Below are 15,208 nucleotides of genomic sequence, written 5' to 3'. Positions count from 1 at the left end.
TGGGATTTTTTTTTTTTTTAATTCAGACAGAAAGTCACAAAAATTATACTCATCCTCATCAGTTCACTCAGTCCCATGTAATTAATTTCTTTTTTTTCATCTTGATCTTTTGTTAGCACTTTTATGAGTTCATCAGTTTTTCATTAGAGTTCTGAAAATGCTTATTCATTCAGTTCAGCAGTACAGTCAGTTACCAGAAACCTGTACTTGTCAGAGTCTTTTCCATGAATTTCTTGAAGATGAAACTCTTTTATAGGAACATATTTGCAAAATCATCAGAGTACACCCAGAACTGTCTGTAAATGACAAAAGACTTAAAAATGACCATGGTTAAAGATTTGATGAAAGTTCATAATAATGCAGTTGACAAGAAAATTAGTTATTTCTGAGATATACATTTTAAAGTAATAACTAGGATTATTACTTATAACATTATACCAGAACATATAAGATTTTTAGACGTTTCCTGTAATGTCTGAAACATTTATATTAACATATTTCCATACATATTTCCATACAAATACAAATATAAGATTTTTAGAAATTTCATGTAATGTCTGAAACATTTATATTAACATATTTCCATACATATTTCCATACAAATACAAATATAAGATTTTTAGAAATTTCATGTAATGTCTGAAACATTTATATTAACATATTTCCATACATATTTCCATACAAATACAAGATTTTTAGAAATATCATGTAATGTCTGAAACATTTATATTAACATATTTCCATACATATTTCCATACAAATACAAATATAAGATTTTTAGAAATTTCATGTACTGTCTGAAACATTTATATTAACATATTTCCATACATATTTCCATACAAATACAAATATAAGATTTTTAGAAATTTCATGTAATGTCTGAAACATTTATATTAACATATTTCCATACAAATAACCCAATGAAAGTTTAGTATTAGTTGTTTTGTTTGTTTTTTTATACTGCAGGTTCTTATTAGGCATCAGTTTTATACACATCAGTGTATACATGTCAATCCCAATCGCCCAATTCAGCACATCACCATCCCCACCTCATCGCAGTTTTCCCCCCTTGGTGTCCATATGTCCATTCTCTACATCTGTGTCTCAACTTCTGCCCTGCAAACTGGCTCATCTGTACCATTTTTCTACGTTCCACATACATGCATTAACATACGATATTTGTTTTTCTCTTTCTGACTTACTTCACTCTGTATGACAGTCTCTAGATCCATCCACTTCTCAACAAATGACTCAATTTCGTTCCTTTTTATGGCTGAATAATATTCCATCGTATATATGTACCACAACTTCTTTATCCATTCTTCTGTTGATGGGCATTTAGGTTGCTTCCATGACCTGGCTATTGTAAATAGTGCTGCAATGAACATTCGGGTGCACGTGTCTTTTTGAATTACGGTTTTCTCTGGGTATATGCCCAGTAGTGGGATTGCTGGGTCATATGGTAATTCTATTTTTAGTTTTTTAAGGAACCTCCATATTGTTCTCCATAGTGGCTGTATCAATTTACATTCCCACCAACAGTGCAAGAGGGTTCCCTTTTCTCCACACCCTCTCCAGCATTTGTTGTTTGTAGATTTTCTGATGATGCCCATTCTAACAGGAGTGAGGTGATACCTCATTGTAGTTTTGATTTGCATTTCTCTAATAATTAGTGATGTTGAGCATCTTTTCATGTGCTTCGTGGCCGTCTGTATGTCTTCTTTGGAGAAATGTCTATTTAGGTCTTCTGCCCATTTTTGGATTGGGGTGTTTGTTTCTTTGATATTGAGCTGAATGAGCTGTTTATATATTTTGGAGATTAATCCTTTGTCAGTTGATTCATTTGCAAATATTTTCTCCCATTCTGAGGGTTGTCTTTTCGTCTTGTTTATGGTTTCCTTTGCTGTGCAAAAGCTTTGAAGTTTCATTAGGTCCCACTTGTTTATTTTTGTTTTTATTTCCATTACTCTAGGAGGTGGATCAAAAAAGATCTTGCTGTGATTTATGTCAAAGAGTGTTCTTCCTATGGTTTCCTCTAAGAGTTTTATAGTGTCCAGTCTTATATTTAGGTCTCTAATCCATTTTGAGTTTATTTTTGTGTATGGTGTTAGGGAGTATTCTAATTTCATTCTTTTACATGCAGCTGTCCAGTTTTCCCAGCACCACTTATTGAAGAGACTGTCTTTTCTCCATTGTATATCTTTGCCTCCTTTGTCATAGATTAGTTGACCATAGGTGCGTGGGTTAATCTCTGGGCTTTCTATCTTGTTCCATTGATCTATGTTTCTGTTTTTGTGCCAGTACCATATTGTCTTGATTACTGTAGCTTTGTAGTATAGTCTGAAGTCAGGGAGTCTGATTCCTCCAGCTCCATTTTTTTGCCTCAAGACTGCTTTGGCTATTCGGGGTCTTTTGTGTCTCCATACAAATTTTAAGATGATTTGTTCTAGCTCCGTAAAAAATGCCATTGGTAATTTGATAGGGATTGCATTGAATCTGTAGATTGCTTTGGGTAGTATACTCATTTTCACAATGTTGATTCTTCCAATCCAAGAACATGGTATATCTCTCCATCTATTTGTATCATCTTTAATTTCTTTCATCAGTGTCTTATAGTTTTCTGCATACAGGTCTTTTGTCTCCCTAGGTAGGTTTATTCCTAGGTATTTTATTTTTTTTGTTGCAATGGTAAATGGGAGTGTTTCCATAATTTCTCTTTCAGATTTTTCATCATCAGTGTATAGGAATGCAAGAGATTTCTGTGCATTTATTTTGTAACCTGCAACTTTACCATATTCATTAATTAGCTCTAGCAGTTTTCTGGTGGCAGTTTTAGGATTCTCTATGTATAGTATCATGTCATCCGCAAACAGTGACAGTTTTACTTCTTCTTTTCCAATTTGTATTCCTTTTATTTCTTTTTCTTCTCTGATTGCCGTGGCTAGGACTTCCAGAACTATGTTGAATAATAGTGGTGAGAGTGGACATCCTTGTCTCGTTCCTGATCTTAGAGGAAATGCTTTCAGTTTTTCACCATTGAGAATGATGTTTGCTGTGGGTTTGTCATATATGGCCTTTATTATGTTGAGGTAGGTTCCCTCTATGCCCACTTTCTGGAGAGTTTTTATCAGAAATGGGTGTTGAATTTTGTCAAAAGCTTTTTCTGCATCTATTGAGATGATCATATGGTTTTTATTCTTCAATTTGTTAATATGGTGTATCACATTGATTGATTTGCGTATATTGAAGAATCCTTGCATCCCTGGGATAAATCCCACTTGATCGTGGTGTATGATCCTTTTAATGTGTTGTTGGATTCTGTTTGCTAGTATTTTGTTTAGGATTTTTGCATCTATATTCATCAGTTATATTGGTCTGTAATTTTCTTTTTTTGTAGTGTCTTTGTCTGGTTTTGGTATCAGGGTGATGGTGGCCTCATAGAATGAGTTTGGGAGTGTTCCTTCTTCTGCAATTTTTTGGAAGAGTTTGAGAAGGATGGGTGTTAGCTCTTCTCTAAATGTTTGATAGAATTCACCTGTGAAGCCATCTGGTCCTGGACTTTTGTTTGTTGGAAGATTTTTAATCACAGTTTCAATTTCATTACTTGTGATTGGTCTGTTGATATTTTCTGTTTCTTCCTTATTCAGTCTTGGAAGGTTATACCTTTCTAAGAATTTGTCCATTTCTTCCAGGTTGTCCATTTTATTGGCATAAAGTTGCTTGTAGTAGTCTCTTAGAATGTTTTGTATTTCTGCGGTGTCTGTTGTAACTTCTCCTTTTTCGTTTCTGATTTTATTGATTTGAGTCCTCTCCCTCTTTTTCTTGATGAGTCTGGCTAATGGCTTATCAATTTTGTTTATCTTCTCAAAGAACCAACTTTTAGTTTTATTGATCTTTGCTATTGTTTTCTTTGTTTCTATTTCATTTATTTCTGCTCTGATCTTTATGATTTCTTTCCTTCTGCTAACTTTGGGTTTTGTTTGTTCTTCTTTCTCTAGTTTCTTTAGGTGTAAGGTTAGATTGTTTACTTGAGATTTTTCTTGTTTCTTGAGGTAGGCTTGTATAGCTATAAACTTCCCTCTTAGAACCGCTTTTGCTGCATCCCATAGGTTTTGGGTCGTCGTGTTTTCATTGTCATTTGTCTCTAGGTATTTTTTTATTTCCTGTTTGATTTCTTCAGTGATCTCTTGGTTTTTTAGTAACGTATTGTTTAACTTCCATGTGTTTGTGTTTTTTACATTTTTTTCCCTGTAATTGATTTCTAATCTCATAGCATTGTGGTCAGAAAAGATGCTTGATATGATTTCAATTTTCTTAAATTTATTGAGGCTTGATTTGTGACCCAAGATGTGATCTATACTGGAGAATGTTCTGTGCGCACTTGGAAAGAAAGTGTAATCTGCTGTTTTTGGTTGGAATGTCCTAAAAATATCAATTAAATCTATCTGGTCTATTGTGTCATTTAAAGCTGCATTTCCTTATTAGCTTTCTGTTTGGATGACTGGTCCATTGGTGTAAGTGAGGGGTTTAAGTCCCCCAGTGTTATTGTGTTCCTGTCGATTTCATCTTTTATAGCTGTTAGCAGTTGCCTTATGTATTGAGGTGCTCCTATGTTGGGTGCATATATATTTATATTTGTTATATCTTCTTCTTGGATTGATTCCTTGATCATTATGTAGTGTCCTTCCTTGTCTCTTGTAACATTCCTTATTTTAAAGTGTTTTTTATGTGATATGAGTATTGCTTCTCCAGGTTTCTTTTGATTTCCATTTGCATGGAATATCTTTTTCCATCCCCTCACTTTCAGTCTGTATGTTTCCCTAGGTCTGAATTGGTTCTCTTGTAGGCAGTATATAGACGGGTCTTGTTTTTGTATCCATTCAGCAAGCCTGTGTCTTTTGGTTGGAGCCTTTAATCCATTCACGTTTAAGGTAGTTATCGATATGTATGTTCCTATTATGACTTTCTTAATTGTTTTGGATTTGTTTTTGTAGGTCCTTTTCTTCTCTTGTGTTTCCCAGTTAGAGAAGTTCCTTTAGCATTTGTTGTAGAGCTGGTTTGGTGGTGCTGAATTCTCTTAGCTTTTGCTTGTCTGTAAGGCTTTTGATTTCTCCATCGAATCTGAATGAGATCCTTGCTGGGTAGAGTAATCTTGGTTGTAGGTTCTTCCCTTTCCTCACTTTAAATATGTCATGCCACTCCCTTCTGGCTTGTAGAGTTTCTGCTGAGAAATCAGCTGTTAACCTTATGGGAGTTCCCTTGTATGTTATTTGTCGTTTTTCCCTTGCTGCTTTCAGTAATTTTTCTTTGTCTTTAATTTTTGCTAATTTGATTACTATGTGTCTTGGCGTGTTTCTCCTTTGGTTTATCCTGTATGGGACTCGCTGCACTTCCTGGACTTGGGTGGCTATTTCCTTTCCCATGTTAGGGAAGTTTTCGAGTATAATCTCTTTAAATATTTTCTCGGATACTTTCTCTCTCTCTTCTCCTTCTGGAACCCCTATAATGTGAATATTCTTGCATTTAATGTTGTCCCAGAGGTCCCTTCGCTGTCTTCATTTCTTTTCATTCTTTTTTCTTTATTCTGTTCTGCAGCACTGAATTCCACCATTCTGTCTTCCAGGTCACTTATCCGTTCTTCTGCCTCGGTTATTCTGCTATTGATTCCTTCTAGTGTTTTATTCATTTCAGTTATTGTATTGTTCATCTCTGTTTGTTTGTTCTTTAATTCTTCTAGGTCTTTGTTAAACATTTCTTGCATCTTCTCGAGTTTTGCCTCCATTCTTTTCCCGAGGTCCTGGATTATCTTCTCTATTTTTATTCTGAATTCTTTTTCTGGAAGGTTGCCTATCTCCACTTCATTTAGTTGTTTTTCTGGGGTTTTATCTTGTTCCTTCATCTGGTACATAGCCTTCTGCCTTTTCATCTTGTCTATCTTTCTGTGAATGTGGTTTGTGTTCCACAGGCTGCAGGATTGTAGTTCTTCTTGCTTCTGCTCTCTGGTGGATGAGGCTATCTAAGAGACTCGCGCTAGTTTTCTGATAGGAGGGACTGGTGGTGGGTAGAGCTGGCTGTTGCTTTGGTGGGCAGAGCACAGTAAAACTTTAATCTGCTTCTCTGTTGATGAGTGGGGCTGGGTTCTCTTCCTGTTGGTTGTTTGGCCTGAGGCGACCCAACACTGGAGCCTACCCGGGCTCTTTGGTGGGGCTAATGGTGGATTCTGGGAGGGCTCACACCAAGGCATACTTCCCAGAACTTCTGCTGCCAGTGTCCTTGTCCCCACGGTGAGACACAGCCACCCCCTGCCTCTGCAGGAGACCCTCCAATACTAGCAGGTAGGTCGGGTTCAGTCTTCTATGGGGTCACTGCTCCTTCTTCTGGTCCCGATGCACAGACTACTTTGTGTGTGCCCTCCAAGAGTGGAGTCTCTGTTTCCCCCAGTCCTGTCGAAGTCCTGCAATAAAATCCCGCTAGCCTTCAAAGTCTGATTCTCTAGGAATTCCTCTTCCTATTGCCGGACTCCCAGGTTGGGAAGCCTGACCTGGGGCTCAGAACCTTCACTTCAATGGGTGGACTTCTGTGGTATAAGTGTTCTCCAGTTTGTGAGTCACCCACTCAGCAATTTTGGGATTTGATTTTCTTGTGATTGCGCCCCTCCTGCCGTCTCATTGTGGCTTCTCTTTTGTCTTTGGATGTGGGGTATCTTTTTTGGTGAGTTCCATTGTCTTCCTGTCGATGGTTGTTCAGCAGTTAGTTGTGATTCTGGTGCTCTCACAACAGGGAGTGAGAGCCCGTCCTTCTACTCCACCATCTTGAACCAGTCATCATCAGTGTCTTATAGTTTTCTGCATACAGGTCTTTTGTCTCCTTAGGTAGGTTTATTCCTAGGTATTTTATTCTTGATGTTGCAATGGTAAATGGGAGTGTTTCCTGAATTTCTCTTTCAGATTTTCATCATTAGTGTATAGGAATGCAAGAGATTTCTGTGCATTAATTTTGTATCCTGCTACTTTACCAAATTCATTGATTAGCTCTTGTAGTTTTGTGGTAGCATCTTTAGGATTCTCCATGTATAGTATCATGTCATCTGCAAACAGTGACAGTTCTACTTCTTCTTTTCTGATTTGGAGTCTTTTTATTTCTTTTTCTTCTCTGATTGTTGTGGCTAGGACTTCCAAAACTATGTTGAATAATAGTGGTGAGAGTGGGCAACGTTGTCTTCTTCCTGATCTTAGTGGAAATGGTTTCAGTGTTTCACCATTGAGGATGATGTTGGCTGTGGGTTTGTCATATATGGCCTTTATTATGTTGAGGTAGGTTCCCTCTTTGCCTGCTTTCTGGAGAGTTTTTATCATAAGTGGGTGTTGAATTTTGTCAAAAGCTTTTTCTGCATCTATTGAGATGATCATATGGTTTTCATCCTTCAGTTTGTTAATATGGTGTATCATTGATTGATTTGCATATATTGAAGAATCCTTGTATTCCTGGAATAAACCCCACTTGATCATGGTGTGTGATCCTTTTAATGTGCTGTTGGATTCTGTTTGCTAGTATTTTGTTGAGGATTTTTGCATCTATGTTCATCAGTGATATTGGCCTGTAGTTTTCTTTCTTTGTGACATCTTTTTCTGGTTTTGGTATCAGGGTAATGGTGGCCTCATAGAATGAGTTAGACAGTGTTCCTCCATCTGCTGTATTTTGGAAGAGTTTGAGAAGGGTAGGTGTTAGCTCTTCTCTAAATATTTGATAGAATTCACCTGTGAAGCCATCTGGTTCTGGGCTTTTGTTTGCTGGAAGATTTTTAATCACAGTCTTAATTTCAGTGCTTGTGATTGGTCTGTTTATATTTTCTATTTCTTCCTGGTTCAGTCTCAGAAGGTTGTGCTTTTCAAAAAGTTTGTCCATTTCTTCCAGGTTGTCCATTTTATTGGCATATAGTTTCTTGTAGTAATCTCTCATGATCCTTTGTATTTCTGCAGTGTCAGTTGTTACTTCTCCTTTTTCATCTGCAATTCTGTTGATTTGAGTCTTCTCCCTTTTTTTCTTGATGAGTCTGGTTAATGGTTTATAAATTTTGTTTATCTTTCAAGAACAAGCTTTTAGTTTTATTGATCTTTGCTATCGTTTCCTTCATTTCTTTTTCATTTATTTCTGATTTGAGCCTTATGATTTCTTTCCTTCTGCTAACTTTGGGATTTTTTTCTTGTTTTTCTTTCTCTAATTGCGTTAGGTGTAAGGTTAGGTTGTTTATTTGAGATTTTGTTGTTTCTTGAGGTAGGATTGTATTGCTATAAGCTTTCCTCTTAGAACTGATTTTGCTGCATTCCACAGGTTTTGGGTCGTCGTGTTTTCATTGTCATTCATTTCTAGGTATTTTTTGATTTCCTCTGATTTCTTCAGTGATCTCTTGGTTATTTAGTAGCGTATTGTTTAGCCTCCATGTGTTTTTAGTTTTTACATTTTTTTTCCTGTAATTGATATCTAGTCTCGTAGTGTTGTGGTCGGAAAAGATACTTGATACGTTTTCAATTTTCTTAAATTTACCAAGGCTTGATTTGTGACCCAAGATATGATCTATCTTGGAGAATTTTCCATTAGCACCTGAGAAGAAAGTGTATTTTGTTGTGTTTGTATGGAATGTACTATTATTATCAATTAAGTCTATCTTGTCTAAGTGTCATTTAAAGCTTGTGTTTCCTTAGTTATTTTCATTTTGGATGATCTGTCCATTGGTGGGTGTGGGGTGTTAAAGTTCCCTACCATGATTGTGTTAGTGTTGATTTCCCCTTTTATGGCTGTTAATATTTGCCTTATGTATTGAGGTGCTCCTATGTTGGATGCATAAATATTTACAATTGTTATATCTTCTTCTTGGATTGATCCCTTGATCACTATGTAGTGTCCTTCTTTGTCTCTTGTAATAGTCTTTATTTTAAAGTCTATTTTGCCTGATATGCATATTGTTACTCCAGCTTTCTTTTGATCTCCATTTGCATGGAATATCTTTTTCCATCCCCTCACTTCTAGTCTGTATGTGTCCCTAGGTCTGAAGTGGGTCTCTTGTAGACAGCATACAGACGGGTCTTGTTTTTATGTCCATTCAGCCAGTCTATGTCTTTTGGTTGGGGCATTTAATCCATTTGCATTTAAGGCAATTATCGATATGTATGTTCTTATTACCATTTTCTTAATTGTTTTGGGTTTGTTATTTTAGGCCTTTTCCTTCTCTTTTGTTTTCTGCTTAGAGAAGTTCCTTTAGCATTTGTTGAAATGCTTGTTTGTTGGTGCTGAATTCTCTTAACTTTTTTGTGTCTGTAAAGGTTTTTATTTCTCTGTCAAATCTGAATGAGATCTCTGCTGTGTAGAGTGATCTTGGTTGTAGATTTTTCCCTTTTATCACTTTAAATATGTCCTGCAACTCCTTTCTGGCTTGCAGAGTTTCTGCTGAAAGATCAGCTGTTAACCTTATGGTCCCACCTCAGAGGCTCAGGCCTGACACCACGCCAGAGCACCAAGACCCTTTCAGCCACATGGCTAATGCTTTCATTGATTTTTGCTGAACTCTTGCATCATCAGCTAACCTACGCTTGTAATTCCATCATGATTTAGCAGTATCAGACTCAGTTTTGACATAATTGACTCTTGAGGCCACCATGAGAGGCCGAAGTCTTCTACTATTGTATTGCTTCTATTTCTCCCTTAAGCTCTGTCAATGTTTGCTTTGTATATTTAGGTGCTTTAATGTTGGGTGTATATGTATATATGTATATATATGTATATGTAATTATATGTGTTATATCTTCCGGTTGAACTATTTTATCATTATGTCTCTTGCGACAGTTTTTGACTTAAAGTCTCTTTTGCTTGGCTTTCCTCTCTTTTGTTTACTATTTGCATGGAATCTCTTTCTGCACCTCTTCACTTTCAGCCTATGTGTGTCATGAAATCTAAAGTATATAGTTGGGTCTTGTTTTTTAATCCATTGAGGCACTCAGTGTTTTTGATTGGAAAGTTTAGTACATTTACATTTAAAATCATTATTGAAAGGTCAGGACTTACTGTTGCCCATTATGTTAATTGTTTTCTGTCATTCTGTAGTTCTCTTGTTCTTCTCTTCTGTTGCTGTCTTTGTGAAGTGACTCTTTTCTCCTTACCTTGTGTCTGTACTATACTTTAATTGTGGTTACCTGGGAACTTGCATCAAACATTTGATAGTTATAGCAGTCTATAACTGAAGTTAAGTACAATTAAGGTAACAACTTTAATAGCACACAGGAACTCTACATTTTACTATTCCCCCACACTTTATGTAATTGCTGTCAGATTTTATTTCTTTACATATTGTATTTCCATCAGCAAATTGCTGTGGTTATAGTTATTCTTACTATGTTTGACTTTTGATTTGTAAACTAGGGTTAAAAGCAAGTTATGTGCCATGATTACAGTATTTCAATATTCTGTATTTCTCTTCATATTTATGTTTACCAATGAAAGGCAGGTCTAGTTGTGGTGAAACCCTTCAGTTTTTGTTTGTTTGTTTGTTTGTTTTTAATATTTAAAAATCTCTCCTTCATTCTTAAAGGACAGTTTGCCAGGTAAAGTGTTGATAATTGGCAGGTTTTGTTCTCTAAATACTTCGGATATGTTATCCTGCTCTCTTCTGGCCTGCAAGGTTTCTGCTGAGAAATCTGCTATTAGTCTTATAAGGGCTCCCTTGTATGTGACAAGTCACTTTTCTCTTGATGGTTTCAAAATTATCTTTGTTTTTGAATTTTGATATTTTAATTATAGTGTGTCTTGGCATAGACCTCTATGGAGTCTACCTATTTATGAACTTTTGGGCTTCATGTATCAAGATGTCCTTTTGTCTCCCTAGATTTGGGAAGTTCTCAGTCATTATTTCTTTAAATAAGCTTTCTGCCCTTTTCTCTTTGTCTTTTCCTACTGGGACTTTCATAATGCATGTATAATTTTGCTGTATGGTTTCCCATATATCAGGTATGTATAATTTACTCTTTTTTTCTTTTTGTTCCTGTAATCAGATAATTTGAAATAATCTGCCTTCAAGTTTGCTGATTCTTTGTTTTGCATGATACCGTTTGCTTGAAGTGCAGTATTGAATTATTCAGTTCATTTGTTGTATTATTGAGTTCCAGAATTTTGTCTGGTCTCTTTTTGTGTTTTCTATTTTTTAAATAAACTTCTCATTTTGTTCATATGCTATGTTCCTGATGGTGTTTAGTTGTCTGTTTGTTTTCAGTTGTCTGTTTGTATTCTCTTGTAGTCACTGAGTTCAAAACAATTTTCTTGAAATTTTTGTCAAGCAGTTCATAAATCTTCATTTCTTCAGGGTAGGTTACTGGAGATTTATTGGTTTCCTTAAGTGGTATCATATTTTCCAGATTCTTCATGATATGTGTAAGCTTGCATTGGTGAATGTGCATTTGAAAGAGCAGACACTGCTTCCAGACTTTACAGACTGTTTCTGACAAATAAAGATCTTTTCTGCCAGGTCCCTGAACTGGTAGGACAGCCTCTGGTCTAGCAAAGCTGGAGTCAGGTTATGTGGCTGCTGCTGGGTGGTTTTTGTGTCTGGTCAGTGGACCTGTCGGCAGGGACATGGATGGTGTGACTTCCTCTGGGTGCCTAGGTGGGCAGGATTGCCTCCCTACTGTGGTAGAGTGGAGCTGAACCTAGGTCACAGGGCTGCATTAGACTCTGCACTCACTCTCATGTCCACAGTTGGCAATCCTGTTGCCAGGGATGCCAAATGGTGTGGCACCTTCTGGATCTCTGGGCAGACAGGGCTTCCTCTAGGACCGTGGTGGTGCAGGGTTGGGGCCACATCGTGAAGCAGCTTTGGGGTTCACAGTTGTGTCTGAACAACAACATGGCAGGCATGTTGCTGAGGGCACATTGTTTCTGTGGGAGAATGAGGGTTGGAGAACCTCCTTTTCTGTCATCTCATTGACATCGGATATGAATACAGAATTAGCACAATGGTAGAATTAAAATCAATTAATATCACCCCTGAGCGTTTTCTGTGACTCATGTCTCAGAAGAAACACCTCTTGTAGGAACTGTTTGGCAAACTCTGTCTGTACACTTCCACTCAGAACTCACTCTCTACCAGGTTCATTGACAAATCCTAAGTTTTCAAGAGAAATGTCTAGGACCATCCCTTCTCCCTCCTGTGACTCTCTGAGCTTACTTAACGTAACAGACTCATCTTTTTTCTCATTTAGGTCACCTAAGAATTTCTTGGAATTTTTTGCCATCAAAAATTGTCAGAAAAATAAAATTTGGTACCATAAAAGTGGATTAGTTATAATGTCTATATTTCTTCTCTTGAGCCATCATCCATCTACAGTTGGCATGCCCTCATGGATCCAGACTTTATGATTTCCTCTACCCCAAGTCACTTGAGGATTGGCTCGTGGGGGATAAAACTGATCAGACTATGAACCCCACAAGTCTCAGGAAAGCTTTATAACTTTGTCTGGATGATAGGTCTCTGCTCTCTCATAGCCATTTCACTCTGGTTTGTTCTGTTCTTCATATCTCTATACTCAAGTTTGAGTGCCCACATATTATGCATTATTTCCTTGGGCTCTGGAAGTCCCAGGCTCCTAAAAGAGAAATTTACTTCTCCAACAAATGCTAAAATATATGTTCCTGGTATTCAGCCATTCCTGATGATCTGTCTTGGGCCCTGTAGTTTCCTGGCCCCTAGATAAAGAATTCACATTTCTAACCAATCTCAAAGTATTTGTTGCTGGGATTCAGTCATTTCCTAACTGACCCTGCAAATACTTCTGGGTTTCTCTTCAGAAACTTGCTCATGAAAATGCAACCCTGACACTGTCCAATTCTCTCTCCATGTCCCACTCCTGGAAAAGAAAAGCTTTCACACCGTTGCCTATTACATATTGTTTCCAATTGTCAAGCCAAGATCATGAACACTCACTGGCTTTGTTTGTTTCTTTTAGGATTTGTGCGTCTGGTTGGAGGGGATGGACCCTGCTCAGGGCGAGTAGAAGTGCATTCTGGAGAAGACTGGACCCCAGTGTCTGATGGGAACTTTACATTCCCCACGGCCCAGGTCATCTGTGCAGAGATGGGATGTGGCAAGGCTGTGTCTGTCCTGGGACACGTGCCCTTCAGAGCATTAAATGGCCGGGTCTGGGCTGAAGAGTTCAGGTGTGAGGGGGAGGAGCCTGAGCTCTGGTCCTGCCCCAGAGTGCCCTGTCCAGGGGGCACTTGTCACCACAGTGGAGCTGTTCAAGTTGTCTGCTCAGGTGAGATGCAGATCAGGACATGAACCTCCCTGCATACTCCGTTCAGGTCAGAAAAACATGAGATTTTGCTAAAATTCTGTCTTTTCCAACCAGCATACACAGAAGTCCGGCTCAGGAAAAATGGCACCTCTCAGTGTGAGGGGCAAGTGGAGATGAATATTTCTGGAAGATGGAGAGCGCTCTGTGCTTCCCACTGGACTAGGGCCAATGCCAATGTTGTCTGTCGTCAGCTCGGCTGTGGAGTTGCCATCTCCATCCCAAAAGGAGCAGAAGGAGGTGATCAAATCTGGGAAGCCCGATTTCACTGCTTGGGGGCTGAGCCTTTCTTGTGGAATTGCCCTGTGACTGCCCTGGGTGTTCCTGACTGTACCCATGGAAACACGGCCTCTGTGATCTGCTCAGGTAAGAGAGAGGGAAGGGCTAACTGGTACTAAGGATGCTCCTTGAGTGAAACGTCCCCAAGAGCAGAGACTGAGGGAAAATTGACCTCAAAAGTTAGATATTGCATGGTGAAATATGGTTTTTGTCATTGTTCATTTTGCAGAGCAGGGCAAGAAGCATTAAGGGGAATAATATTTTTTATAATAAACATAGGTATTTGAGTATAATCAGAGAGAACAATGTATAAGCAGTAAGTATATACCTCAGTCAGCGTTTTTCCCCACTGAACCATGTGAGAATTACTATACCCATCAGATTCCTTTACTAGGTATCTCAGCATGTATTTCTTAAGTGCAAAGACATTTATTCAAATGCAGGAAATTTTAATTTCACACAATATTATTAACTGTTTATTTGAAAGACATCAGAACCTGAAGTTGTTTGCTTTTTATTTGGTTTTGTTATAGTAGAAAAGTTTAATTACAAATTCAATATTTTTAATAAATCAGGATTTTTCAGATTTTCTATTTGTTCTTGTGTCACTTCAACTGGTGCTTTTCAAAGAATTTCTCCACTTTAGCTAAATGTTTAAAAGTCTTGGCAAAGGGGGAGTGACACCAGCATCATGGTGGTGTAAGATGTCCCTCCTTTTTGTCTCTCTTTTTAACAACTAATGATCAAAAGTGCCTCTGTGAAAGTTGTGGGATCCAATATCCTATACCAAGGGACCAGGAAGATGATCACCCACCTGGGCATCCAGTAATAGGCAGATAGACATTGGTACAGACTGCGAACCCAACAGGAGCTAGTGAACCTGTCCCAGCCCCCTGAGCCATGGTCAAGGAAAACCTGGAGAAAGTTGGCAAGTGCTGATTTGGTCAGACACTTACGAAAATTGTTAGAAGTCCAGGATTCCTGAGAGGAGATTTCAGTACTCTGTTGGAGCCAAAAAAAAAAAAAAAAAAGTTTGAATGATTGGAGAGGATTAAAGAATTTTGTTAGTGCTGCCCCTCACCCCAAGGTGACACAGCATAAAACTGAACTAGCCAGTGGTGCGTCTCCCATGGGGGAAAAGGAGAGCAGTGAGCTAGTGTCCACTCAGTACTGCTGGAGAAGCCAGTTTCTCTCCAACAGCACCCAGATTTCTGGGGCCAGACCTCCATGACTGCGGGGAGAGAGGAGATATGAAAGATCATTAAGAAAGTCAAAGGTCATAAAAGGGATGCAATTCCTGCTGACTGTGCTCAGGGCTTCAGCAGGAAGCCCATTCATAATCCTCTGGGAGAATGTCACCCAAAGATCTCCCTCCCTGGGCCTGTGGGCACCTCCAATTCCCTGAGTACTAAACTCACACTTACTGCCACTCTCCTGACAGCTGCTTTTGTGTGTTCCCAAGTGTGGAGGTGAAAGCAAACTCCAGTAAATGGAGTGATCTCAAAAAAACAGACTAGGGTCTTTGGGCAAGGAGGTAACCACAGACTTGAGCTGTAGCACAACATGCTGCAAAACAGAAGAGTGGTTTCCAGCAG

The 15,208-nt window shown here is 38.2% G+C and overlaps 1 protein-coding gene across 1 annotated transcript in view; it reads left to right on the top strand.

The window, feature by feature from the left end:
* The window catches only part of LOC103002252 (antigen WC1.1-like), a 59,616-nt gene that overhangs the window by 8,229 nt on the left and 36,179 nt on the right, over positions 1-15,208 (top strand). The window contains exons 3-4 of the mRNA XM_057557565.1: positions 12,990-13,298; positions 13,392-13,700. Of these exons, the coding sequence (XP_057413548.1) occupies positions 12,990-13,298; positions 13,392-13,700 (618 nt within the window). The remainder of the gene's footprint in view (positions 1-12,989; positions 13,299-13,391; positions 13,701-15,208) is intronic.

Source organism: Balaenoptera acutorostrata, chromosome 11 (assembly GCF_949987535.1).
Source record: "Balaenoptera acutorostrata chromosome 11, mBalAcu1.1, whole genome shotgun sequence".
Classification (NCBI taxonomy): domain Eukaryota; kingdom Metazoa; phylum Chordata; class Mammalia; order Artiodactyla; family Balaenopteridae; genus Balaenoptera; species Balaenoptera acutorostrata.
Note: the sequence above shows the minus strand (reverse complement) of the source record. Positions and strands in the feature narration are given on the sequence as shown.